General features: G+C 52.5%; 1 protein-coding gene across 25 annotated transcripts in view; it reads left to right on the top strand.

Annotated features, from left to right (window-relative positions):
- SCRIB (scribble planar cell polarity protein) overlaps positions 1-24,484 on the top strand; it is a 97,540-nt gene that overhangs the window by 10,919 nt on the left and 62,137 nt on the right. For 23 of the 25 annotated variants that reach the window (XM_032119100.1, XM_032119099.1, XM_032119114.1 and 20 more), the window contains exons 2-16: positions 6,869-6,986; positions 7,205-7,283; positions 8,631-8,720; positions 9,398-9,454; positions 12,920-12,983; positions 14,528-14,602; positions 14,686-14,830; positions 15,167-15,285; positions 15,871-16,070; positions 16,767-16,933; positions 17,479-17,603; positions 18,749-18,874; positions 19,491-19,712; positions 20,181-20,498; positions 23,663-23,725. In XM_032119100.1, coding sequence (XP_031974991.1) covers positions 6,869-6,986; positions 7,205-7,283; positions 8,631-8,720; positions 9,398-9,454; positions 12,920-12,983; positions 14,528-14,602; positions 14,686-14,830; positions 15,167-15,285; positions 15,871-16,070; positions 16,767-16,933; positions 17,479-17,603; positions 18,749-18,874; positions 19,491-19,712; positions 20,181-20,498; positions 23,663-23,725 — 1,968 coding nt within the window. The remainder of the gene's footprint in view (positions 1-6,868; positions 6,987-7,204; positions 7,284-8,630; positions 8,721-9,397; positions 9,455-12,919; positions 12,984-14,527; positions 14,603-14,685; positions 14,831-15,166; positions 15,286-15,870; positions 16,071-16,766; positions 16,934-17,478; positions 17,604-18,748; positions 18,875-19,490; positions 19,713-20,180; positions 20,499-23,662; positions 23,726-24,484) is intronic. The other 2 variants (XM_032119101.1, XM_032119102.1) reach the window with 2 other exon arrangements.

Here is a 24,484-nt window from a genome sequence, read left to right as displayed (position 1 = left end):
ACAGAGCACAAGGTGATGCTGGGGAACAAGGGCCCCCATGTCCTTGTTCCCTTCCCCTGGCATTATGAGATTAGGCACCAGGTGAAGGGGAGAGCTGGAAGCTTGGGTAGGCCAGAAACCCTTTTTTTATAGCCTCAGGAAAACAAAGGTTTGGAAAAGAGTCATGATGCTGACCTGGGAGGGGGATCAGTCTGCATCCGGACACTGTTGGTGTTTTCCAGGTCCCAGGCTCAGCACGCAAACGCTTTCTCTCTTTTCTTGGCAGTGAAGATGCATCTCCTGCAGGTGGGACGGGAGCTGTAGCACACAGGGGTTTGGGTTGCCATTGTGTGCACAGTGGGTGGGCATAGGGCTCCGTGGTTGCTGCAGGTTGCAGACACAGCAGTCTGTGTGGGAGGCTCGGTGGATCTGGTGGATCTGTCTCCCTGACCCTGCCATGCACCATCAGTCTGCATGGGTTGTTCCAGGACTGCAACCCATTCACCCCTCCTGCCTGAGCAGCAGGACCAGCTCCACCAGCCCACTGTACCAGCCTGGGGGTGGCTGTGGTGACCCTGAGCCAGGCTGCCTCTCTGTCCCTAATCCTGGCTGGGGAATGGCTGGCTTTCCGGGCCTGCCCTTGGGATTTTGCCATTTCTGGGAAACAGCATAACTGAGTGGTGGCTCAGAGGGTTTGTCCTGAGCCTTTTATCCATTGTCCTTTCTCCTTTTTTTCATTTTCCACCTCTTGGTCTGACTGAGTAAGTGAGCAGGGGCGGACCAAGGCTCTGCCAAGCATCACGCTGCAGCAGGAGGGAGACATGTGGGTGGTGTCTGAATTCCTAGCATCACTGGACACTGTGGTTCTCTTAGATCACCTAAGAGCTCCAGCAACCCTTTGTTCATGTCCTGGGGCTCTGCTGCAGCCTCAGCACTATTGCTGGGAGCTTCATGAACATGAACACAGACATGTCACATCAGCTGGAGAAACACAACTTGAAGGCTTGGTCATGGCAGAGGGGATGGAACTTGCTCCAGGTGGTTCCTTAAAGACAGAGGATGGGCTTAGAAGGCCCTTTGAGATTCTGCTGTGTAGATATGTGTCACGTGTGACTGCTGTGTATATGCATATGTGTGACTGCTGTGTATGTACGTCACATGACATTGCTGTGTATGCACATACTGCCCTGGGTGGTGTGCTATAGCTGACCTTTCTCTGGGCAGAGCTTGGACTACCTGGTCTTAACAGGTCCCTTCCAATCTCAACCCTCCCTGGGTCTGCTGGACCCATGTCTGTGGTACAGATTGCCTTTTGGAGGGAGCTGCTGTACTTGGCAGTCTGTGTCCTTCGTCCTCCTGTGCCTTTGAAGCTGTCGGCTCTCCGGAACATCCCCTGCTTTCTGGGCATGCCTGGCAGTTCTGTGCTGGTGTCTGCAGGGCCTGGGATGCCTGCCTGGTGCTACTGCAGGCTGTGTGAGGACAGGTGTGGTTCTCTCGGGCAGGGCAGGAGGTGGCTGGTGCAGCCAGGTTTGGAGCAGGACAGTTGTTTCCCCATGCAGTGAGTGAGGAAGGGGTGCAGGGGTCCTGTTGTCCCTGCTCAGAAGTGGGTCATCTCTTTCTACTAATGTTGGCCAATGCCTCCTCCAGTGCCACCCATTCATGCTGCTGGTGACCCATCAGGACACGCTGGGGTGAGGGCAGAAGCTCATTCCTGATTTAGGTGGGCATCTCCTTCCTTCTGGAAGCGCTTTGCTTTCCTGTGGACCTGGAGCTGTGCCCTGACCTGGCTGAAGCACAGGCACACCTCGTAATTCCTGAGCTCCCCAGGGTCAGGGACTTTGATGCCTGTGCCTCTTGCTGGCTGAAAAGCTCTGCCAGTGGGCATTGGGCATCCTTGTGTTATCAGGGAGAATTGTGTCTGGAATCAGCAATCAGTGCCTGAGGCTCTGGGCTGCCCCACTGCCCAGGTGTTCCAGCTCCTCAGCAGGAGCCAAAGGTGAATCTGCCAGTGGAGCCTGTGTTTGCTGCTACCGGTGTGTCTTGTTTCCATAAACCGGCTGAGCCTGTTACTGTGTCTCTGGGTAACCTCAAATCCAGCCACACTGTGCTGTGTGGGAATGTTCTCGGGCAGGCCTGACCTCACCACCGCGGGTGAGCACGGTATGGCCGGGGTGGCTCTGCTTGGCTGCTCCAGGGTCTTGCTTGGAAGGGGACATTTTGGGGATAGTTTTGACTGTCCCAGTGTGATCCTGCTGTGACCACTGGGTATTTTTCTTTCATAAACTGACACCAAATGCAGCCTCTGAATCAAGAGGCTCACTAATAATTGCACGGGACTTTCATCCTTTCTCACTCCTGCATAGATCAGCCAGTTGGAATGAGTCCAGAGGAGGCCACAGAGATGATTAGAGGGCTGGAGCACCTCTCCAGTGCTGAAAGGCTGAGTGACTTGGGATTGTTCAGCTGGGAGAAGGGAAGGCTCTGGGGAGACGTCATTGCAGGCTTTCAGTACCTACAGGGGGTCCAGGAAAGCTGGAGAGGGACTTGGACAAAGGCTTGGAGGGGGACAGGACAAGGGAGAATGTCTTCCCACTGCCAGAGGGCAGGACTAGATGGGATATTGGGAAGGAATCCTTCCCTGTGAGGGTGGGGAGGCCCTGGCACCGGTTGCCCAGAGAAGCAGTCAATGCCTCATCCCTGGAAGTGTTCCAGGCCAGGTTGGACAGGGCTTGGAGCAACCAGGTCTAGTGGAAGTTGTCCCTACCCATGGCAGGAAGTGGGACTGGGTGGTCTTAAAGGTCCCTTTCTACCCAAACCTTTCTATGGTTTGGCGTCCCAAAACTGCCATCACATAACTTCCAGTCAAAACAGGGTTCAGCAGTGAAAACCCAGTGTCAAATGTCTCCATTCTCCAGTTAAAGGAAAAAAAAAAAGCCACTCTGTGACAAGGACAGTATGCAGAAAGGAAGAGACAGGTTTGTAGAGGGAAGCAGTGTGACTTGTGGACCTGTAGTGATTGTGGGGTGTCACTGGGCAGGGTTTGGCTCATGAAGGGCTCCCCAAATTCTGCTGGTTCCCTTCCATGGGTGATACTGGCCACACTCAGTATTTGACTGGCAGCAGCAACAGGGGATGTTTGAGGGGTTTTATTTGTTCCTGCAGAGGCCTGTGAACCACTGGAGCCATGTGGCTCCCCTGTGAGGGTAGTTATTTGGTGGACCCCGGGGCCCAGAGGAGTTTTGGGCCATCTCCCATGATTGAAGGTTTGACCAGACAAAGGCCTGGGCAACCTGCTCTGGCCTCATCCTGATCCTGTCTTGAGCAGGAGGTTGGACTGGCGACCTCCCAAGTACCTTCCAACATGAATTATTTCAGGGGTCTGTGGTGAAGGTGATATACAAAGGACTGGAAGGATATTTTATCAGATTATATTTCAGTCCCTTTTAACTGGAAAATCCGTGGGTCTAGGTTGCCTTTTTTCATATTTTTTAAAGATTGAAGAAACTGAATTTTGTTTCAGAACTTAGCAAAAACCCTTGAATGTGTTTGCCTGCATTTGGTTCTCAATGGGCTGCTGAGGGAGGATGTTACATCTGAAAACCTACTTCAGAGCCTGGATTTCACAGCTTTCTGCCTTTTTCTGCATTGTTGTCATTTTGTGGAGCATTTCTTATCTTTTGGCATATGGTTTTTTACAAACTCTTTATACCTGTCCCTAATTAATGACTATTTAATGTATTTCTAGTTGGTTGCACTGTGGCTGCTCTGCTCTGGGTATTGTTAAAGTTTATGTCCCTGAATTTTAATTGTAGGACAGTTCTGTAGCTGTTTTCTGCCTTATCTACCCTGTGAATACTCCCATGCTTCAACAGTGAATATCTTTGTAACGCACCCTGATTTGCAAAGGCTTTTACCCCGAGTTACACTCAGCTACTATTACATCAGTACCCCCGATCTTGAGCTTTTTTTTGTTCGTGATAACTTCCATCACACTCAGAGCTGCTGGATTCCCATGTGCTGAAATCTTCCTGAGCTGATTCTGGATTCCTGTGCGCTGGAAAACTTCTGTGCTGGTCCATGTGGGCTTTGGGCTTCTGGGCTGCCAGGAAACAGGGAGAGATTGGGCTTACCTTTTTTTCTTCTTCAAACTTCTATTTTTAATCTACTCTGAGTCCAGTTTGGACACTGAAGGATCTAGGTCAGGCAGATTTGGTGGTATTTTATTTTATAAATCAGAAACCGCTGAATTTGGGGGAGTTTCTCTTTACTGGAGATGTTCAGTGCAGTGCTTGGTCCAAGGGTTTGCTTTGTCAGCTCTGGGAATTGGGGTGAACTTTGATTAGCAAGAGGGATAATTACCAGTCTCCAGAGATGCCTACTCTTAGTTCTCGTAACAATTTTAAAATTAATTTGTTCTCATTTTCAAGCATCAGAAGTGAATCTCCTGTGCAGCCTTTGCTTTGGGCTGAGCTGAAGTCCTCAGCTTACAGAATACTGAGCTGGAAATGACATGGAAATTCGTGTCAGAGACAGCGTTTGCAGCTCTTGGTCACATCCTCTTGCCATCTTTTTTTGGCAAATGTAAAACCTGACTTTGAGCGTGAAAACACTGTAATTCTCACATTTGTTTTTTCTGGCTACCACTGATGGCTGTTGGCTGGTTTTATTTTTTGTCACACATAAATATTTTATTCAGGTCCAGTGTAACTGATTCTGCCAGGTGGGACGTAGCACTTGTGTCCATCCTCCTGCAGTTCTGCACATGGGCTGTGCCCAGCTCTGGCAGTGCTAGGGGGTTTAGAAACCTTTTTATTTTCTATTTAAGAAAAAAGAGGAAGCTGGGGGCTGCTGCACCACATAACAGCCTGGGTTTATTCCCGTTTACTCCAAATGTTATTTACAAGTGTGAATATGTATTCGGAGGCTACCTGAACCCTGAAGCAGAAGTGCTGCAGACTGGACTGTGGATGTTCAGTCCCTGTGGTTATTTTCCAGTGTGCAGACTCTGGCAGGTCAGCACGATGTCTTGCCTGGAATTTCCTTGCATTCTAAAATTAGGAGAAGGCTCTAGGAAACAATAGCAAATCAAGTCTCTAAACTCCTGCTCCCCTGAACCTTTGTTGTTATTTAGACTTTCACCCACTTCCTTTTCACCGAGCTGGTCTGCATTAGATAAACAGAGTTAAACAGAGCCAGTGATGGTCAGTGGTGAGAGGAGTTATTTTTTAAATTTATTTACTCATTATACAATTATTATGGTCCTTTAGGACATCAGAAGTGTGAATTTCCTATCAGTGCTGTTCATCCCTGCTCACTTCCCCTGTGCAGAGTGCTGTGGGAGCCAGACAGCACCAGGGCAGCAGGGGCTGTGCTGTGGTGTGGTGTACCTCAGACACACACGTGCCCAGCAGTGTGTCCTGACTGGGACCTGGAAACTGCAGAGGTTTGGATCTTTGCAGAAACTCCTCCAGTTACACTACCAGACCTCATGGTTGTCACGGCGGGAGCGGGGAGCAGCTCACATGTGATCTGTGCACCTTCTCAAGGTTATGTTTGCTCCACCTTTTCATCCACTCCCCTCCCTTGTCTGCTCTGTGCTCTCATTTTCGGCAGTGTTCTGGGGCTCCTGAAGGTGGCCCACACCTGAAGGTGCCCTGCAGGTGTTCCGGGGGAGGTCTGTCCCAGCAGCTCTTGTGCAGGTGGACACCTGGAAAGGCACCTGAGGAGGGAGGTTCAGAGCTTGCTCTGGTTTGATCCCTCTCAGTGTGCGCTGCACGAGTAGCCCCGACTTTGGCTGTGTTTGGCGACCTATGAATAATCCCAAGATTGCCTCTCCTGTGCTGCTGTGACCCCCTCCCTGCCTCTGCCTTGGACAAACACAGGGTGATATAATTTAGAAATGGCCTCTGCATGTCACTGCAGAGACCTGAGTTTGTTCTCGGTCACTTCTGAATATTTTCTGCAGTGGCCCTGCATTGTTGTTTGTTATTCCCAGTACTCCGAAACAATCCAGGAAATGCAGCAAACACCCCAGCCCTGGTTCCCATCCTGTCCAGGATCTGACCTCTGGCAGTGGTTAGAATCAGCTGCAGTATTTGGTCAGTTGATAATTACGTTGTGTTTAGTAAACTTGCTGGGGCTGGTGGTGTCTTGGAGGAGTGATTGATGGATCCTGGAATTTGCCATTTGCAGCTGATGGACTTTTGGGAGCACCAAGGGGTGTGTGAAAAAGCTGAGTGTTGTGAGGGCCTTTCCAGTCACCATTCCTATGGCTATGGTGTTTCTGGAAAAGAATTTTTGTGCCTTCTCTAGTTCTGTGTTACTTGGGGCTGTGCTGACAGCTCACCTGCGCCTTTTCCACCCAGCACAAGGGGGACAAATGCTGTCCCTGATGGTGTGGGGACCTGCCACCGATGTCCTGACCAAGCATCCTGTACAGCAGATGTGTGCAAAGCAGGGGCAGCACTTTGGACTGGGAGTCTCCTTGTGTTTCTCCACTGTTGGCTCTTCTGCAGCTGACTCACAAACTCAAGTGTCTGCTGCGAGCAGAGTGACTTCCCCATGGTGCTGGAGCTCAGAGCCTGAGCTGAACTGTTGCTGTAGGAAACAAGGAGTGTTTAGTTTGTATCCTAGACAGGAGGGAGGATAGCAGTGGGGTAACATGCTAAATGAATGATCAAGCTAAACTCATTTATACCTTTTTCTTTCACCCTCATCCTTTCATGGGGATTCTGATTCCTACAGTGACTGCCCCATGAGGGCCTGGCTGGGGTGGGGGTGGTGGGAACACGCAGGTGTCTCAGGGGTGGGCGCTCAGGCTTCTCCTGAGGTGAGGAGATGGGTTTCCCCCAGAACTTCTGCTGACCCAGTTGTGTTGCTTCTGTCATAGCCTTTTTTCCGGCTTCTGAACCTGCGCAAGCTGGGCCTGAGTGACAATGAGATCCAGAGGCTTCCCCCTGAGGTGGCCAACTTCATGCAGCTGGTGGAGCTGGACATCTCCCGCAATGGTAAGGCTGGAGCTGGGCAGGAGCAGGTGCCCAGGCCCTGCAGTACTCCCTGTGCCCTCGTGCTCGGGAGAAGCAGGGCCTTTCCTCACCCTTTGGAGCAATCCCTCAGAGGTCCTGAGCTGTGAAAGTGGGGTTGTCTTACCATGTCTCAAGCTGTCACCACTACCTGCTGTCCCATTTTCTCAAGCCTCTTTTGTTCTTTCACCTATTTTTTCCAGACATTCCAGAAATTCCTGAAAGCATCAAATTCTGCAAATCCCTGGAAATCGCAGACTTCAGTGGGAATCCTCTCTCCAGGTAGGAGGGCATATGCAACCCATTAGTCCAGCTGAGGAGAACTGAAGTTGTACATTCTCCCTGGCTTTCTCTGACCTTCATCTTATAATTGTCTCTCTGTAGAGCCAAGGCCTGGGATCACCCTGCCTCTTCCAGAGCTGCAGTTGTCTGCTCTCCTGGCAGGTGGACCACTTGGCGTCAGGAGGAGCTGGTGTGTGCTCCATCCTCAGAGCCTGTGGCTGGGAACGATGAGCATTTAGTTGTACTGGTGTCAACAGTGACAACTGTCCTCTTGCAATGAGTTTGTTGCTCCCTTTGCACTGGTCACAAACCAGAATGGATGTGTGCTTGTGCTGCAGAGAAGAAAAAGCCTGCATGCCATCCTCTGCCCCCCAGAGCCTCTTTTGGGCCCCACTCTCAGCTCTTTTTGCCGCCTCTCAGCCCCTTTTCCACCTCTCTCTTATTCAGAACTGAGGACAACCATCCTTTGAACCCTGTGTTTGGTTGTTTCCCCCTTACCTCAGTGCCCTGAGCTGTGCCCAAGTAGGAATGTCTGACTTGTCTTTCAGTACTCTGTCTCTGGAGCTTTTAATACATAATATTGGAGTTCAGTGTGGCTCCCCTGCCTTGGTGAGCCATGTTTTCAGGCACTGTTGTCTTGCTGCCAGGTCCCTGCAGGTGCCAGTCTGGCCCCAGGTGTCCCCTTCCCTTAGTGCTCAGGGCAGGTGCTGTCCAGGCTTTAGGCACATTTATTTCTGCTCTCTCTCCTGGTCCTGGGCACTGCTGGAGTGGGACAAGCTTCTCTGTCGGTGACAATCCCTGTACCACAGGAGTGACCAGCACTTCTGCACTGGGCATTATTTGTCAGAGTCTTTTTCTGGCTCAGGGTTCAGATGAGTTGGTGGGGGGGTGCTCTGCGAGCTGCCTGTGGAAGCAAAGGAATTTCCTCTTCCAGGGTTTTTCCCTATTCTGTCACACCTTGGATCTGTTGTGATGGTGCTTGGTCCTGGGGAACGCTGCAGTGTCATCTGCAGAGGTATCCTTTGTTGGGCACTTGGAATGCTTGGGAGCCCTCCCTTCTTCCAAGTGTAAGTGATCCCATGGCATGGTTTGGTCTGGGATTTATGCTCAGGTACTGCAGAGCCGAGTTTGCAAACCTGGACAGGTAATGTCTGGTGCAAGGGGGTTTTGTGGTCTTAGAAATGGAACTTGTCCTGGATCAGCAGCCAGGGTTGGTGATGAGTCCTGTTCTCCTTTCCATATGTTGATGTCAATTGGGATAAGACTGGTTTTGGCAGGATGTAAGTGTTTTGGGGGATTCTGTGCTTTGTGCACAGGATTAATGGAGTTTTGTTCATGTTCTCACAGGCTTCCTGAGGGCTTCACCCAGCTCCGAAGCCTGGGCCACTTGGCCTTGAACGATGTGTCCCTGCAGAGCCTCCCCACTGACATTGGGAAGTGAGTATGGCCCTGTTCTGGCAGCAGGGAGGGGGCTGGGATGGGGACACCTTGCTGGTGGGATGGGGACAGTGGCAGGACCTGGAGGGACAAGCCAGGTGCAGGTTTGCTGTGGTACTGACAGTGCTGTGTGTGAGCACCTCTTGGTTTGTTAAAAGAAAGACCTTCCTACAAAGGTTCCTGTCCTGGTCCCAGCTGCTTCTCCTGCTGTGGTTCATGGCGCAGCAAGGATTGATCCAGTCTTCTCAAATCCTGTCTTTCCCTATGTTCTGAGTGCCCATTTGCCCCTTTCCAAGCAGGTGTGGGCTGCCTGATGACGTTGGAATGATTTATGCTGCTGGCAAATGGCCCCATGGGGTGCAGTGCCTCTCCCATGGGGTTTGGCTTTCCACGTGAGAGATTTTACCTTTTAGGGCAGACAGTCCTGTTGTGACAGCGTGTTCCTTGTCCTGAGTGTGGGCATGGTGTTGTTCCTTGTGACTGCAGCAAGCACTCACCTCCACCAAAGCCATTTACAGCTGTGTTGTTTTTGTTCCCCCATCTCCATCCACGTGTGTACATTCATGCATTGCACAGGACATGAGGGGTGGTTCCAAAGGAAGGGAGATGAGCAGCTCCTTGTATCCCTGAAGCCCTGTCCAGTGAACCTGGCTTTCTTGCTCCCTTTTCTCTTGCAGTTTGGCAAACCTGGTGACTTTGGAGCTACGTGAGAACCTGCTAAAGACTCTCCCCACGTGAGTGTCTGTCTGGGGGCTGTAGGAGTCTCCTGCCTGATCATTCTTGCTGCTTCCTCAGGGACTAGTGCAGGCCCCATCACCTGGCTTGGGAGGGCTCAGGCTGGGCATAAATAGGCTGCATCTTGCTGGATTTCCATAAATTGGGGCAAGGAGGGAGAGGATGGTGCAGGGCTGGAGAGCAGCAAAGGATGTTCAGAGCCTGTACTCAGCCTCTGTGTAAGGATTGATTTGGAATAGACAGGGTTCCCCAAAAAAGCTGCTGGAAATAGTGTGAACCATTTTTCCTGAAGAGGTGGAGCAGACAGTGGATTCTTTTGGAAAGAAAGAGAAACCTATGTGGATGGGGGTGTAGGAGGAGCTCTGTGCACAGTGAGGTTCAGGATTTGAAGAGCAACAGGATACAGCTGAAGGGTACATTTTGCTTCTGACATCTGTTTTGTTGGATATCCCTCCTGGTTGTTCTGGATGGGATAACTACCTTCCCTGCAGCAGACAAAACATAAGCCAGCAAGGGAGTAGAGGTAAGTGTTGCGACCCGTTTTGGAGTTAGGGACAGGGATGAGTTCCTGGCAGGGACCGTGGTTGGTGGAGGTAATGCTCTCAGGTGGATGGACGTGGAGAACTGTCCAGTCGGTACTTTGGTCTTTGCTTTGGCCCATGAGGGTTTGTTGAGTTTTCTACCCTACATCAGCTCTGTCAGCTTGTTTCCTGCCTGCTTATCCACCCCACTGATGATTCCCCCACCTTTCCTTGGACATCACTGGAAGGGATTCTCCTTTTTGAACAGCAGTTGTTTTGGGTCCACATGAACTCCTCAGTGAAGGTGTGATGCATACAGCTGTTGTCACCTGTCCTCAGAACTCTCTTACTGCTACTGGCAGGAACTCAGCTTGTCTGCTGGCACTTTCCCCCCATGGTTACACCCTGTAGAAGCACAGATCAGAATCACACAGTGTGGCAGTCAGCAGATCTTTTCTGCACAGCAGTGACCCTGTCACAGAAAGGTGATAGGAGGGGGCGAGCTGAGATGGTCCCATGTGGAATATCACCTCAGAGGACAATATGAGGGTTAAAGCTCTTCATCGTAGAACCACAGGATGGTCTGGGTTGGGAGGGACCTTAAAGCTCATCATGTTCCAGCCCACTGCCATGGGCAGGGACACCTTCCACTAGACCAGGTTGCTCCAAGCCTCATCCAACCTGGCCTTGAACACTTATTCCAGGCTGAGAACTGGCAAGCAGGAGGAGTTTGGGTCCTGGTGTTGGGCTGCTCTTCTGTCTGTTCCTGTGAGTGGGTGTTCATACAGGCAGGGACCACTGCTGGGTTACACCATGTCAGCAAAGAGGTGCAGTAGCTACATCCAAGATTGGGCTTTCAAACTGCAGTGAAGATAGTCCCAGTGGCTTTTCACCATCTCAGAACCAGCAAGTCTCTGGAGTCTTGAGAATTCAGTCTGTGACCACACCCCTTTGGTTTTCGTGGAGGTCTCTCATGCCCAGTGCTCCCATTTGCCCTTTGGTAGATCCGTGTGCCATCCAGCAGGGTGCTTGTAGTGTGCTGTGAGGCTTTGGTGTTTTTCACTGGAAGGTTAGTCCAGGCTTGACACTCATTCTGTAATGCAAATGCAGCTTCTTTTCATCTTTCCCCAATTCCCCAAAGTCTATTTTGGGATGATTTCCAAAAGTTGAAGATGGATCTTGAAGGCCAAGGTAATTCTGATCAGGTCTTTCAGTCAAATACAAGATGGCAGTTGATGGCCAGAACCATTTCCCTGGGTTCTCTGCCTAAGGCTCTGGTGCTTACCCTGGCTGCACTTCGTGCATAAGAACAGCTCTAAATGAGACCAGGTGACCTTGCCAAAGAGGAGAATGACTTAAGCAAGAGATGTCTGGTGCTTTGTTTCCAAGATTCCTGAGCCCAGTGGGTAGGTGGGCTTCAGCGCTGAGAATTTGGGACAGCATAATGCACTGGTGTCCTTTTGGTATCTTTTTGTTGATGAGCTTCTTGAAAGGTCAGCTTGCAGTGACCTTTGCCAAAATTCCATTTCATTGGTCAGTCTTCAGATATGGACTGAGTTCTGAAACGGTTCAGCTTGTTCAGCTGGTGATCAACCCCTCATCTCTCCTATGCAGATGGGACACAGCCAGAGACTTGGGAAGGGCAGTTCTCATATATTCTTATGGAATAGTAGAGGATGATCTCTATTGAGACCTTTTGCCAGGTGTCATCAGTGTGGATTCCACAGCTCCCTTGTTCCTATTTTGGGAATTCAAGCTGTGAAGGTGCAAAGCGACAGTCAAGGCTACATCACCTTCAGAGGAGTCAGAGTTGATGTACATTCCTGGTGAAGGAGTGTTGTGCAACAGGATCCTTTGGATGAAACTGTTGATCTACCTTTGCTAGAGTTTATCTCAAAATCCACTGCTGCGTACAGTAGGAAATTAATTTTCCTGCGTAACCCAAATGTTTTTACAGCCTGGCCCAGACAAGAAGCTCCCTTTTATTGCAGCCCCCAACTGCCTTGGTTTGGGTGACATTGAGAGGTGGACCTGTTTCCAGAGAAGTACAGGAATTTCTGTACTGGGACAGTTCCTTAAGCAGAGAATAAAACTGTTCCCTGCAGGGGGAGTGGGCAGGGCTGGCAGCTCCACCCTGGCACACAGTGAGGGGCAGCAGTCCTCAGGGGAGGTGGAGCTGGAGCTGGAGCTGATGGGTCAGACTCAGGTGATAAGACAAATGAGCACCTGGATCATGTCATGAGAGCCCCCTCCTGGGTTTGTGGGACTGCAGGCCTTGTCCATCCCCAGGTGTGGTGTATGGGATGCTTGGGGGATGTCCGTGGGCCACTGGTGGGACAGGCTGTGGGTCCTGTGCAGTGTCTTCATAGTGAGCTTCTGTCTGTATGCTGTCACCTCACCTGAGACATCAGGCCCCTGTTGTCTTCCGTTCCTCTGCAGTAGCATGAGCATCCCGTCTGGGGAAACTGAGGCTGTTGAATTTGTCATTCCTCCCTGTCCCTGCAGCTGTGCTCCCCTCGCCCCCCAAACATGTCTTGTCCTCTGCTGAGTACCTCCTGTTGCCTGTCAGTCCGTGCCCAGGTCCCTGTCCTTGCTGCGAAACAGGCAGCAATGTGAAGGTGTGGCTGCTCATCTGTTACGGTTTTGATCAGAGTACATGATGGTGGGGGGGGGGGGAGGAGAAGGCAAACTGGTACCAGTGGAACTGGCTGCGCTGGGACTGCTGGTGCCTCTGAGCCCAGTTCCCTGGGATGAACGGTCTGGCTTGGGGAAGGGACCAGCTCTATAAACTGTTGGGCTCAGAGGGACCATGAGAAAGGTCAGGATTGCCCCACCTGCTTTAGGAGTTGCTAGAGATCATGTAATTTGTGCAATGTGTGTCCCAGATGCTAACCTTCCACTCTTTATTTCTTGTTTTATCTCTCTGTCTCCTGTGCCTTGCAGTTCACTCTCCTTCCTTGTCAAGTTAGAGCAGTTGGATCTCGGTGGCAATGACCTGGAAGTACTGGTAGGTGAGGGCTGGTGGGGAGGGAGTTTGGGTGGTTGGTAGGGTCAGATCCTGTACCTCAGTGCAAGCAAGTGGGTTTCCACCTGACATGCAAAGAAATAGACCCTCAGGTTATTTGGGGAGATTCTGATCTGCCCAGCATGGCTCAGTCATCATTCCCAGATGAATTTTCTCTTCATGTGTCAACCCTCGTGTCTTGTTTCCTGCTGGCCTCTCACACCACCAGCTCTGTCCTTTCCAGGCTCTGGGATGGTAATTCTTCCTGTCTGGCTGCCAAGGATCTTTCCTTTTCAGCAAGACTCTGGTGCTTCCCTTCTCTGTCCTGCACTGCCCCCAGCTGTTTTTCTTCTCATCCAGCTTCCTGCCTTTCTCCTTTCTGATATGATTTCTGCCCCACAGGGTGCTGGGCCATTCCGTGTTGTCCACGGCAGTGAGGGTAGCCCAGTGTGGGGACTCTCTCCATGGAGGGCTCAGCATGTGGAGAGCAAGGGCACAGTCTCAGAATTCAGGTTGTCTGGGCATTTGGGGACATCCAGTGATACTCTGTAACTTTGCAGCTGTGGATTAAGCTATTACTGGATCTTACTCATTGTGTTCTGGAATGGTTTTGGCAGAAAACCATCAAAATTAGGAGGCAAAGTGGTTCGTGCAGCTTAGCTGTACACAGGCTGAACTCACCTGTGAGAACAGGGGTGTGGCACTTGAGCCGTCCTCCAGTGGAGCAAGCTCCAGATGCTGATTGCTTGGGGGAGTTGTGGGATGTGAACATGTGTCTGTCACGGCTGATGGTGCTGCTGGGTCATGTTGAGTTGGCCAGTGGTACCCAAATGTTTATTTTCATGTCTCAGGAGGAAGATGCATTTCTTCTGTAAGGCCAGAATTTCCAACCCCTTAGAATCATGGAATCATTTAGGTTGGAAAAACCATCTGAGACCATTGAGTCCAACCGCTCCCCCAGCATTGCCAAGGCCACCACTAACCCATGTTCCCAAGTGCCACATCCACACAGCTGTTAAGTTACCCCAGGGGTGGAGACTTCACTCCTGCCCAGGGCAGCTGTGCCGGGGCTGGACAGTCCTTTCTTGGAATTTTCCCAATATCCAACCTAAAGCTCCCCTGGCACAACTTGAGGCCATTTGCCTTTGTCCTGTCCCTTATTCCCTGAGAGCAGAGCCCGACCCCCACCTGGCTCCATCTCCCTGTCAGGGAGTTGCAGAAAGCCAGAAGGTCCCCCCGAGCCCTGTTTTGTCCAAGTCCCTCAGCTGCTCTCCATCAGAATTGTGCTGCAGGTTTAGTTCTTGCCTTGCCTGCTGACACAGTCCTGCTGTTGCCTTCTGTGTGTCCCGTTGGACCTCCTGCAGCCAGTGGCCATCCCAGGCATTCCCAGACACGTGTGCTGCTATCTTGTAATGATCCATGGATGGTCCTGGGAGGTGTGAGAGGCAGAACAGTGCCTGGCTTTGCAGAGTGGTGCATCTGCAGCATCCTCAAGCAGCTTCTCCCTGTGGAAGGGACTGATGCCATCACTGTCCTGTCTCCTACAGCCGGACACTCTGGGTGCTCTCCCAAACCTGCGCGAGCTCTGGCTGGACCGGAACCAGCTCTCGGCCCTGCCGCCGGTGAGTGTCTGTTGGGCACGTGTTCAGCCCTTTGCCCCTGCCCCAGCTGTTCCCTCGAGCCATGGATCTCCTCTCTGATGCAGGAGCTGGGCAACCTCCGCCGCCTGGTCTGTCTGGATGTGTCTGAGAACAAGCTGGAGCAGTTGCCCAACGAGGTCAGTGGGCTGGTGGCACTGACAGACTTGCTGCTGTCACAGAACCTGCTGGAATGCATTCCGGATGGGATCGGTGAGTGTTGTGGGATGGGGAGTGCTGCAGGACTTCAATTCTTTGGCAGTGCTCCTGGAGGAGCTTCAGGAAAGAGTGTCTGTGGCAGGGAGCTGGGGATTAATGGACATAGGCACAGTCATGGAGAGCAGAAGCAGTGGGTGATACAGGTGAGCAGAACTCTGCAGCAGAGTTCAGATGCTTCATCTGCATCAGGTGTGTGTGAGGCCTGGTGGGAGGAATGGCAGAGCCTCTGTGGTTGGGTTATGGGATCCTTGATGGCATCACAGCCAGGTGAGTGTAGAACATCATCCTTCTCTCTGGCACTGCTCACGCCTAACTTGTCACCCTGGCCAGGTCAGCTGAAACAGCTCTCCATCCTCAAGGTGGACCAGAACCGGCTGACAGATGTGACAGAATCAATTGGGGACTGTGAAAATCTGTCTGAGCTCATCCTGACTGAGAACATGCTGACGGTGAGTACTCAGCAGCCACCTGCCTCTCCCATGCTCAGCCAGCCGCCAGGGATCCCTTCCCATCTTCTGCCCTCCGAGCTGGATTCCTGAGAGCGCTCCAGCTGCTTCTAGAGTTTCACCAAGTTCACAGACATTTGGAAGCTGCTTTCTCTCACTGATTTTTTTCCCTAAAACATTCTCTGGGGTAGCAGGGATGCTAGGATTGCCCATCCCAAAGACCATCCCGGCTGACAGGTGCAAGATCATATCCCAGGCTGCATTGGTGAGGGGTTTGGGATGGTGTGATTGGGAACAGCCCTGCCTGTGGTTTGATTGATAAAACATAAGGATTGGGAATGGGCAGATAAACAGAAGGAAAGTCTTGACCAGTGGTGGTTGGAATGTGCTGTGCTGTGCTGAGGGGAAGAGTTGGCATGGCTCAGTCTGTGGGCCCAAGGGAAAACCTGTCCCAAAGATGTCCCGAAGAACATTATCCCCAGTGCGTGTGTGGGGACGGAAGGCAGCTTGTTCCCCAGACTGAGGGCTTTGTGCCTTTTGCCTGTGCTGCTCTTTCCTCTTGCAATCACTGACTCGGCTCCTTCCCAGGCCTTGCCCAAGTCCCTGGGCAAGCTGGCCAAGCTGACAAACCTGAACGTGGACCGGAACCGGCTGACGGCGCTGCCAGCAGAGATTGGAGGCTGTGCCAACCTCAATGTCCTGTCCTTGCGGGACAACCGCCTGGCCCTGCTGCCCCCCGAGCTGGCCAACACCACTGAGCTCCATGTCCTGGATGTGGCTGGGAACAGGTGAGCAGCAGGAAGACACACAGGCTGGGAGGCTGCTGTGAGGGAGATGCTGGATCTGTGTGGATCCCAGGATCCACGGTGTGGAGGAGCCTGGGCTGGTCGCGGAAGGCTTGAGCTTTGCCTGTGAACCCCTTCTCTGTGTCACCTAAACACAGGGTAGAGGTAAGGCAGAAGTGTGAGGGCATTTTGTCATGTGTGAAATGGAGATCAGGGGAAATCCCTGGTCACTGGCTTCCTTTCCTTCCTGCAGATTTTGTGGGTTTGTGTTGTTAGTCCTCAGGTGAGTGGTGCCAAAGTCTCGTTTGTGGTGTGAAGGTGCCTGGGGGCTATTCTGAAAAGTCCTATGGTTCTGTTCACTGGGGTTGGTATTTTTGGAATTTGGTCAGCAGTTGGAAGCCGACCAGAGGTTCTGTGGTGAACATTCTATACTCTGGTCTGTGAGAGTATCGTTTTTCTGTTTCTAAACCCCTCCACACTGTTGGAGGGAGTTGTCCTGTGGTAAAGGCTGGTGAGGATGGGTTACTGGAGCCCAGTCCCCAGCCATGGACAAATCAGCTGTTCCAGTGGTGCAGGACTGAGGGATCCACAGCAGCTTGGCTCTGTCCCTCTCTGTTCAGGTGGAGCAGTCTGGAGCTGAGGTGAAGCTCTTTCCTGACCAGGTAAGTTTAACAAGCAGTTTGTTCTTCTCTTTTGCAGGCTGCAGAATTTGCCCTTTGCTTTAACAAATCTTAATCTGAAAGCCCTGTGGCTGGCAGAAAACCAGTCCCAGCCCATGCTGAAATTCCAGACCGAGGATGATGAAAAGACAGGAGAAAAGGTTCTCACTTGCTACCTGCTCCCCCAGCAGCCCTCTCCCAGCCTGGGTAAGAGCCTGCATCACAAGCACTGGCTGCAGAGCCTTGTGCTCGGGAGGGGGCTGAAGCCTTGAACCTTCTCTGCTGGGTTGGACTGTCCCTTACTGTGATTCCTGCAGCAGATCCAGGCTCTTGTATGGCTGGGACAGCTTTCCCAGGCAGTGATTGTTAAAAATGAGGAATTGCTTTCTGCCTGGTGATAAGGAAGCTGCAGCCTTATCTTTGAGTGTTCTGCTTGGATCTCCTGACCAAGCAGTTAATTTTCATTGTCCTGTCAGCATGGTATTCCTGCCTAATTCTACCTTTTTCTGTACTTCTTGGGTAAGGAGTGCTAGAGCTGCAGCATCAGACACTTCTGTAGAGGCTGCTGTAGGTCTGGTGGGAGACGTACAGAAGGTGACAGGATGTTGAGGCTACAGCCTTTGTCCTCAAGGCCTCTGATGCCATGGGCAGATACAACTGAAGTGCCCTAATGGGATGAGAACTGTCTTCCATCTAAGTCTACAACCCTGCTCTTCCCAAAAGGAGCTCCCACTGTGTCTCTTTCTTCCCAGAGAACCTCCTGCAGAACAGCGTGGATGAGAGCTGGACAGACACCAACTTAAACAGAGTCAGCGTGATCCAGTTCCTGGATGAACCTAAAGGAGATGATGACGAGGAGTCTGGCGCTGAGAGACGAGTAAGAAATTCCTGGAGGCTTGTTGGCTCTCTGTGGAAGCACAGGGACAAGCTAAGCTTTCTGAAGATGGGGAGCCACTGTGGTGTCCATGTTTCACCTTGTGACACTGCTGTAGGCGTGTGCAGGATTTCCACGGTCTGAAGGCTGTTTGGTGCCCTGAGGAGCCAAGCAGGAGTGAAAGGAATGAATTCCCTGGGAGCCGTGGTGCAGAGTCATATCTTGAGGTTCTTCTATGGGAGTGGAGCACTAACGTGCCCAGGGAGCACTCGAGTTGTCCAGAGATCCCAACAGAGCACTGTCAGGATAGGGTTTTAGCTCACCCCCCTCATGGGGAAAGGCTGCCCAGCCAAACCCAGGCCATCCCCATCCCTCCAAGCATGGAGCCAGTGCAGCCCACACTGTAGAGTGTCCTGTTGGTAAAGTAAGTACTAAACACTGTAGGCAGCCTCAAAACCTGCAAGAGATCATTGTGCTTTCAGTGCAGATGCAAAGGCCAGGATAGAAGTTTCCAGCAAGTTCTCTGAGGGTTTCCGTCTCTTGTGGATTTTTTTTCCTTTTTATTTTATGGAAAGTCATCCTTGAGATCTGAATCCCTCTAATGAACGATGATTGCAGCTGTCCTGGCAGTGTGTGTGTGTGCTGCTGGCATTGGGAGGTTTGGGGGTTTTTTGAATTGTTTTAACATTGTTACTAGTTTTACAATGCTGGTTTTCTTCGCTCTTTAGCTGGGATGGAACTCACTAAGCAGCACCAATTCTGGTGCATTTGGGCTTGGCAGACCTGTTAAGTAACTCCAGAGGAATTAGGAAGATATCCCAAATCTGTTCCAGAGGAGTTTCTGTCTTGACAGTTTTTCATTTACTAAGCCTGAAACACCATTTTAAACTTCCTATCATTCTTCCCAAACCTTCTATTAGCTGGAGAGCAGGATGATGTCCAGAGGAAGTTCTCAGGGTTCCCTGCCTCCTCCCAGCTGCAGGCTGTGTAAGACCTGGAGCAGATCCTGCAGCAGGATGTGTTGGTTGCATCCCCTTGGGGCTCTCGCTCTCTGATAAAGGTGTTCGTTACCTGCAGAGGTTCATTCCCAAGGCCTGGCACGTGCTGCCAGGGCTGGAATCCCCTTCCTGAGGGTTTCACTTTGTCAGGGCCTGCAGCGCCGAGCCACCCCTCACCCCAGCGAGCTGAAGGTGATGAAGAAGGTGATTGAAGTTCGGCGCAATGAGGTGAACGCTGCAAAGGCTGATGTCAACCCGAACTCTCCCAACTCGGAAGTGAGTGCTGGGCACTGGGGAATGGATAACCATAGAGAACATGGGATCATGGAATGGTTTGGGTTGGAAGGAATCTTACAGACCATCAAGTTCCACCTCCATGCCAGGGGCACAGACATTTTCCACTAGGAACATGTAGCATATGTGGGAAATGGGGAGGTAGAAAGGACTGACATTTGGGAAGGATTGGGAGGGACTGAGAATGGATTGCCTGGGAGGGTTGGAAATCTGCCTTGCGGTGTCATGGGGGCCTGTGAAATAGAGCAAGAGATGGAACCAGGAAACAAGGGGAATTGTGTGTGTCAGTGCCAGTTTTGTCGTAGCACAGGGAGAGGAAGAGAAGGCTCTGATATTCCCAGTAAAGAATGACGGGAATAGAGCACTTGGTGGAGGCACCTTGCTGCCCTGGTGGGAGGCTGAGAATAAATGCCTACACAGGAGGTGGAACAGGGAGGACCCAGATCACATGGAGGAAGCTCAGGAGGGGAAGCTGTGGGCAAGCTGAGGAAAAGGTGGTTCTGTTGGTGCTGGGCTGTTCACACCTCACACCAGTCACACTGTGTGGCTCCATCTGCTGCTCTGGGTTCCATCCTGACCATCATGACCATTTTCTCAGGAGAAGAGGCTAAGTGCCACATCAAATCGCAGCGAGGACTCCCACCTGTCCACCAGCACCGCCTCTGCGGACTGCAGGGCAGAGGAGAGGGACCGGGGCTGGCCCAACGGGCAGGTGCCCGATGCGCAGGAGTTGGAGAAGGAGGTGAAGCCCAGAGTGGAAGAGGAGCGCAAGGAAGCTGCTGACCAGGAGGAGGAAGATGTGGAAGTGGAATACAATGAGGTAGGAGCCTGGGAACTGCAGCAGGGTCACGAGAAAAAGTGGAAGGACTTGGAAGTTTCAGAGGAAGTGGGAAATAGATGTACAGGTAAATCCATGTGGGATTTGGTCATCGCTGGAGGCAGATCCAGGCCGTGGAAGGCAGTGCAAGCAGAGACTGGGGCAGTTTGTGGGAGCTGCACGCGTGGGAGACTGGGGTGGACAGGATGGGAGCCAGGCAGGCTGTGGGAAAACTGGGGTGACAGTGACAGGTTTGAATGCCCTCCATCCCTGGAGCTGACAGAAGCATGTCTGGGGGAAGGCGTGGTTATGGAAAAAGGCAAGGATGGGGAAATGGTAACACATTCCTGCATTTTCCTGAGCACACAAGCAGTGACACTGGCTCCGCCTGTGCTGGGAGAGGGGTCACAGGGACAGCAAGGTCCTCTGTTCCGTGAGGCTCACGGCATGTCTGCGGCTTTGCTATCACAGCCGACCGTACACTTCGCTGAGGACACGCTGATACGGAGTGAGGATGAGGATGAGGATGAAGAGCGACCGTTCCCAGTGGAGAAACAGAGGCTTATTCGCAAGGACACGCCCCACTATAAGAAACACTTCAAGATCACTAAACTGCCCAAGCCAGAGGCAGTGGTGGCACTTCTGCAGGGGCTGAACAGCGATGGGGTCCCCAAAGAGGAAGAGGAGTTGGGAGGCTGCAATAATAACACAGAGCCTGAGGATCAGGAGGAAGCATGGGATGAGGATGACAGAAAGAATGCAGCTTTGTCTGCTCAGCCATCTGTGAAGGTAAGGTCTTGCAGGGCAGGGGACGGTCAGAGGGATGCAGACCTGCCCTCTGCTCCTGTGACCAAGCAGCCAGGTTGATGTGGTACTGATGAAACCACTGGCAAGAGGCTCCTGCACTTCGGGATGTGCTGAGGGTAGGAGAGCTGAAGGTCCTTGGGGGCTCATAGGGTTGTCAAAGAGCTGTGCCATGTTGCTGTGTCTGACACCTTCACTGTATCCAGGTCCTTGCACCATCCCCATTCCATGTACTGTTCCCTGTGCTGCAGGAACAGTTCTCTGTCTCATCACTGCTGGGTTCTGAGCCTCCTCCTCACTCGCTGGTTGTTGCTGCTGGTTCACAGGAGGATGAGCTAATATCCCTGGGTGGATTCAATCTTTGGCATTTGGGCCACTGACACTTGTTGGCACAGTGCTTCCTGGAGCATGTAAGTGCAGCCAGGAGTGTGCCCCTCCCTGTGCTTCCACCCAGACACAGCCTGATGGAGGGTGCGTTGAGATTTCGGGGAGCTTGTGCTCTGAAGTTTTGGCCTTACTGGTTATACTGGGGCTTAAGAAATAGGGGATCCTTGGCTCTCTTCAGCTGAACCACCACGTTTGGTTAGGGACACACAGAGGTTCCTGCTTGAGGAAGTTGCTTGCAATGGAATAGGAATATGTGGATGAGGGACACTTCATGAGATCAGCCCAATTCTCAGCCAAGCTGGTTTGAGGATTTTTAATTGTATTTGGTGGGCAGAGGTCAGGATGTGGCTGAGTCTCCATCACAGTCTGACATCAACAAATCTCATGGGTGAGATGTGGGTCTCCAGGTGTGGAAGGTGCTGGAGTAAAACCTGCTTCTGCTGTAACTGCACATGCTCCAGGGTGCCGGGATCATTCCCATCCCTGCTGGAGCTCAGGTTGCCCACGGAAAGGTCCTTTCCCTCACTTGGCTGTGAAGCCTTTCCCTCAGTGGATGCTTGCTTTGCTCTGCTTGAGCCGATGCAGCTCATCCTGTGCTCCCCAGGGATGAGACATGAAGTTTTCCCACTGTTGGTGAAGTTCCTCAGAAGAAATGTTTGAAACTGTCCCAAGTCCCCTTCATCCAAGACCTACCATACTTGGGAATGCCCTCACCCGAAAAGGTTGTTTTAGCTGGGGACTCAGAGCTGAGGAAGCACTGACCCACTGGCAGAGCCTGTGATGTCTGCTCAGGGGTGAGGTACCTGTCAGAAATTACCCTGGTTGTCAGCTTAACCTTCTGCCTGGGACTCAGTTCTCCTTTCTGTAGGGCTGGGTTGGATGCCTGCTCCATGAAGACGTTTATGAGCTGCCTCCTGAGCTGCATTCCTGGAGTGGGGATGTAGGGACCAGTGTCCCTGTGCAGGGAGGCTTGTGCAAGAGGTATATTGAAGGAGGAGGCAGGACAGGCTGTGCAGGAGGCTGAATCCTAAAACCAGAGGGTTTTGTTGCAAGGACAGTTGGTTTTTAGAAGAAATCCTGAGGCTTCTTGTGCTTGGGAGCAGGATCCCAGGTGCCTGTCAGGATGTACTTTTTCACCAGAGAAAGGGATTGGTGCAGTTGAGTTTGGGATTGCTCATTCCTGTGCAGCAACTTGAGGCACCACAGGCTCCTCGGTGCCTTCTCCTGTGTTTAACCCTTCCTTCTTCTTGGAGTGACCTGGTATGGAGGGAGTGAGGTCAGCTAGTGGTGGTCAGCTCAGGGGTCATGACCTCAGGGTGCCAGCATGAACAAAACCTGGCCTTAGGGATGCCCCTTGGCAGGAGTGTGCTGGCACTGGGCACTCTGGCAGCCCATGAGCAGCCCTCGCAGTAGTGAGCTGGTGAGCAGGAGTGGGGGCTCTGGTGCTGAGGGGTCAACTCTGGAGCTGGGATGTGAGTGAGCTCAGCTCTGGAGCTGTGGTGGTCAGGAGTGACTCCGGGAGTGGGTTCAGCTTCGGAGCTGTGGTGGTCAGGAATGGCTCCAGGATTGGGTTCAGCTCCGGAGCTGTGGTGGTCAGGAGTGACTCTGGGAGTCGGTTCAGCTCCGGAGCTGTGGTGGTCAGGCGTGACTCCGGGAGTGGGTTCAGCTCTGGAGCTGTGGTGGTCAGGAATGACTCCGGGAGAGGGTTCAGCTCTGGAGCTGCGGTGGTCAGGAGTGACTCCGGGAGTCGGTTCAGCTTTGGAGCTGTGGTGGTCAGGAGTGACTCCAGGAGCGGGTTCAGCTCTGGAGCTGTGGTGGTCAGGAGTGACTCCGGAAGCGGGTTCAGCTCCGGAGCTGTGGTGGTCAGGAGTGACTCCAGGAGCGGGTTCAGCTCTGGAGCTGTGGTGGTCAGGAGTGACTCCAGGAGCAGGTTCAGCTTTGGAGCTGTGGTGGTCAGGAGTGACTCCAGGAGCGGGTTCAGCTCTGGAGCTGTGGTGGTCAGGAGTGACTCCGGAAGCGGGTTCAGCTCCGGAGCTGTGGTGGTCAGGAGTGACTCGGGGCGTGGGTTCAGCTCTGGAGCTGTGGTGCTCAGGAGTGACTCGGGGCGTGGGTTCAGCTCTGGAGCTGTGGTGGTCAGGAATGACTCCGGGAGCAGGTTCAGCTCTGGAGCTGCGGTGGTCAGGAGTGACTCCGGGAGCAGGTTCAGCTCTGGAGCTGCGGTGGTCAGGAGTGACTCCAGGAGCAGGTTCAGCTCTGGAGCTGTGGTGGTCAGGAATGACTCCGGGAGTGGGTTCAGCTCTGGAGCTGCGGTGGTCAGGAGTGACTCCGGGAGTGGGTTCAGCTCTGGAGCTGTGGTGGTCAGGAATGACTCCGGGAGTGGGTTCAGCTCTGGAGCTGTGGTGGTCAGGAATGACTCCGGGAGTGGGTTCAGCTCTGGAGCTGCGGTGGTCAGGAGTGACTCCGGGAGTGAGTTCAGCTTCGGAGCTGTGGTGGTCAGGAATGACTCCGGGAGTGGGTTCAGCTCTGGAGCTGTGGTGGTCAGGAATGACTCGGGGCGTGGGTTCAGCTCTGGAGCTGCGGTGGTCAGGAGTGACTCCGGGAGTGGGTTCAGCTCTGGAGCTGCGGTGGTCAGGAGTGACTCCGGGAGCTGGATCAGCTCCGGCGTGGCGTGCGTGTGTTGGGTGGTGGTGGTGGTCGTGGTGGCGGGTTTGGTTGATGCTCCACTAATCCGCATGCCTCTTTGCTGGTTCCTGTCCTAACAGGGGGTGTCGTTTGATCAAGCCAATAATCTGCTGATTGAACCTGCTCGCATTGAGGAGGAAGAGGTCTGTACCACTCCTACTGTTCTCTCTCTGCCAAAAATCATCCAGCCTGCTTGATTTGCTTCCCAGCCTCACCCATTGTTGTAGGGGGAACTCTGATCTCTCTGGGTCAAGTGGCTTCTGGACCTGGCTGATCACAAACACGATGATTGTTTCCTCCTTGCTTTACCCTTTTCCTCCTTTCCCATCCTTGAGGTGAGAGTGGCTGCTGCAGAGCAGGAGTGAGATGGAAAGGATGTAAAAACCAAAGGGGCTGAGGTGGGAAGTTCGGTTCCTATTTGCTGTGTGTTGGTGGAGAAGTGGAATTAAATAAATAGAAATTTCTGGACGTGTGGGTAACCCTGGAGGAGCAGAGACCTCAAGGATCATCTGAGTGCTGTGTACTGACCCTTTGGTAAAAGGAGGAGGATCTCACTCAGGACACTGTGCCACTGCCTGAGGAAAGTGGGCTGGAGCCAATGATTTGTGCATCTCCTGAAGCCTCCCTCAAATCCCTTCAAGGCTTCACATGCAGCACCTTGAGGTGTCAGAAGGGGGCAGGTGGCATCAAAGGGATCACAAAGCCCCTGGCATGGGGACAGTGTCTGTACTAAGGGTTAAAGGCCTGTGGCTGGCTGACTGGCTCATCCTCTGTCTGTGATCAGCTTCCTGCATTTGTCTCGAGGTTTTCAGTGCCTGGTCAGTGCCTGATCTATGGGGTCAGTACTTTTCTGCAGGCAGGTTTCCAGGGAGCTGCTGGAAGCAGAGTGCTCCTGCCGCTGG

Source organism: Corvus moneduloides, chromosome 10 (genome assembly GCF_009650955.1).
Source record: "Corvus moneduloides isolate bCorMon1 chromosome 10, bCorMon1.pri, whole genome shotgun sequence".
Taxonomy (NCBI): Eukaryota; Metazoa; Chordata; class Aves; order Passeriformes; family Corvidae; genus Corvus; species Corvus moneduloides.
This window is presented reverse-complemented; position numbering and strand designations above follow the sequence as displayed.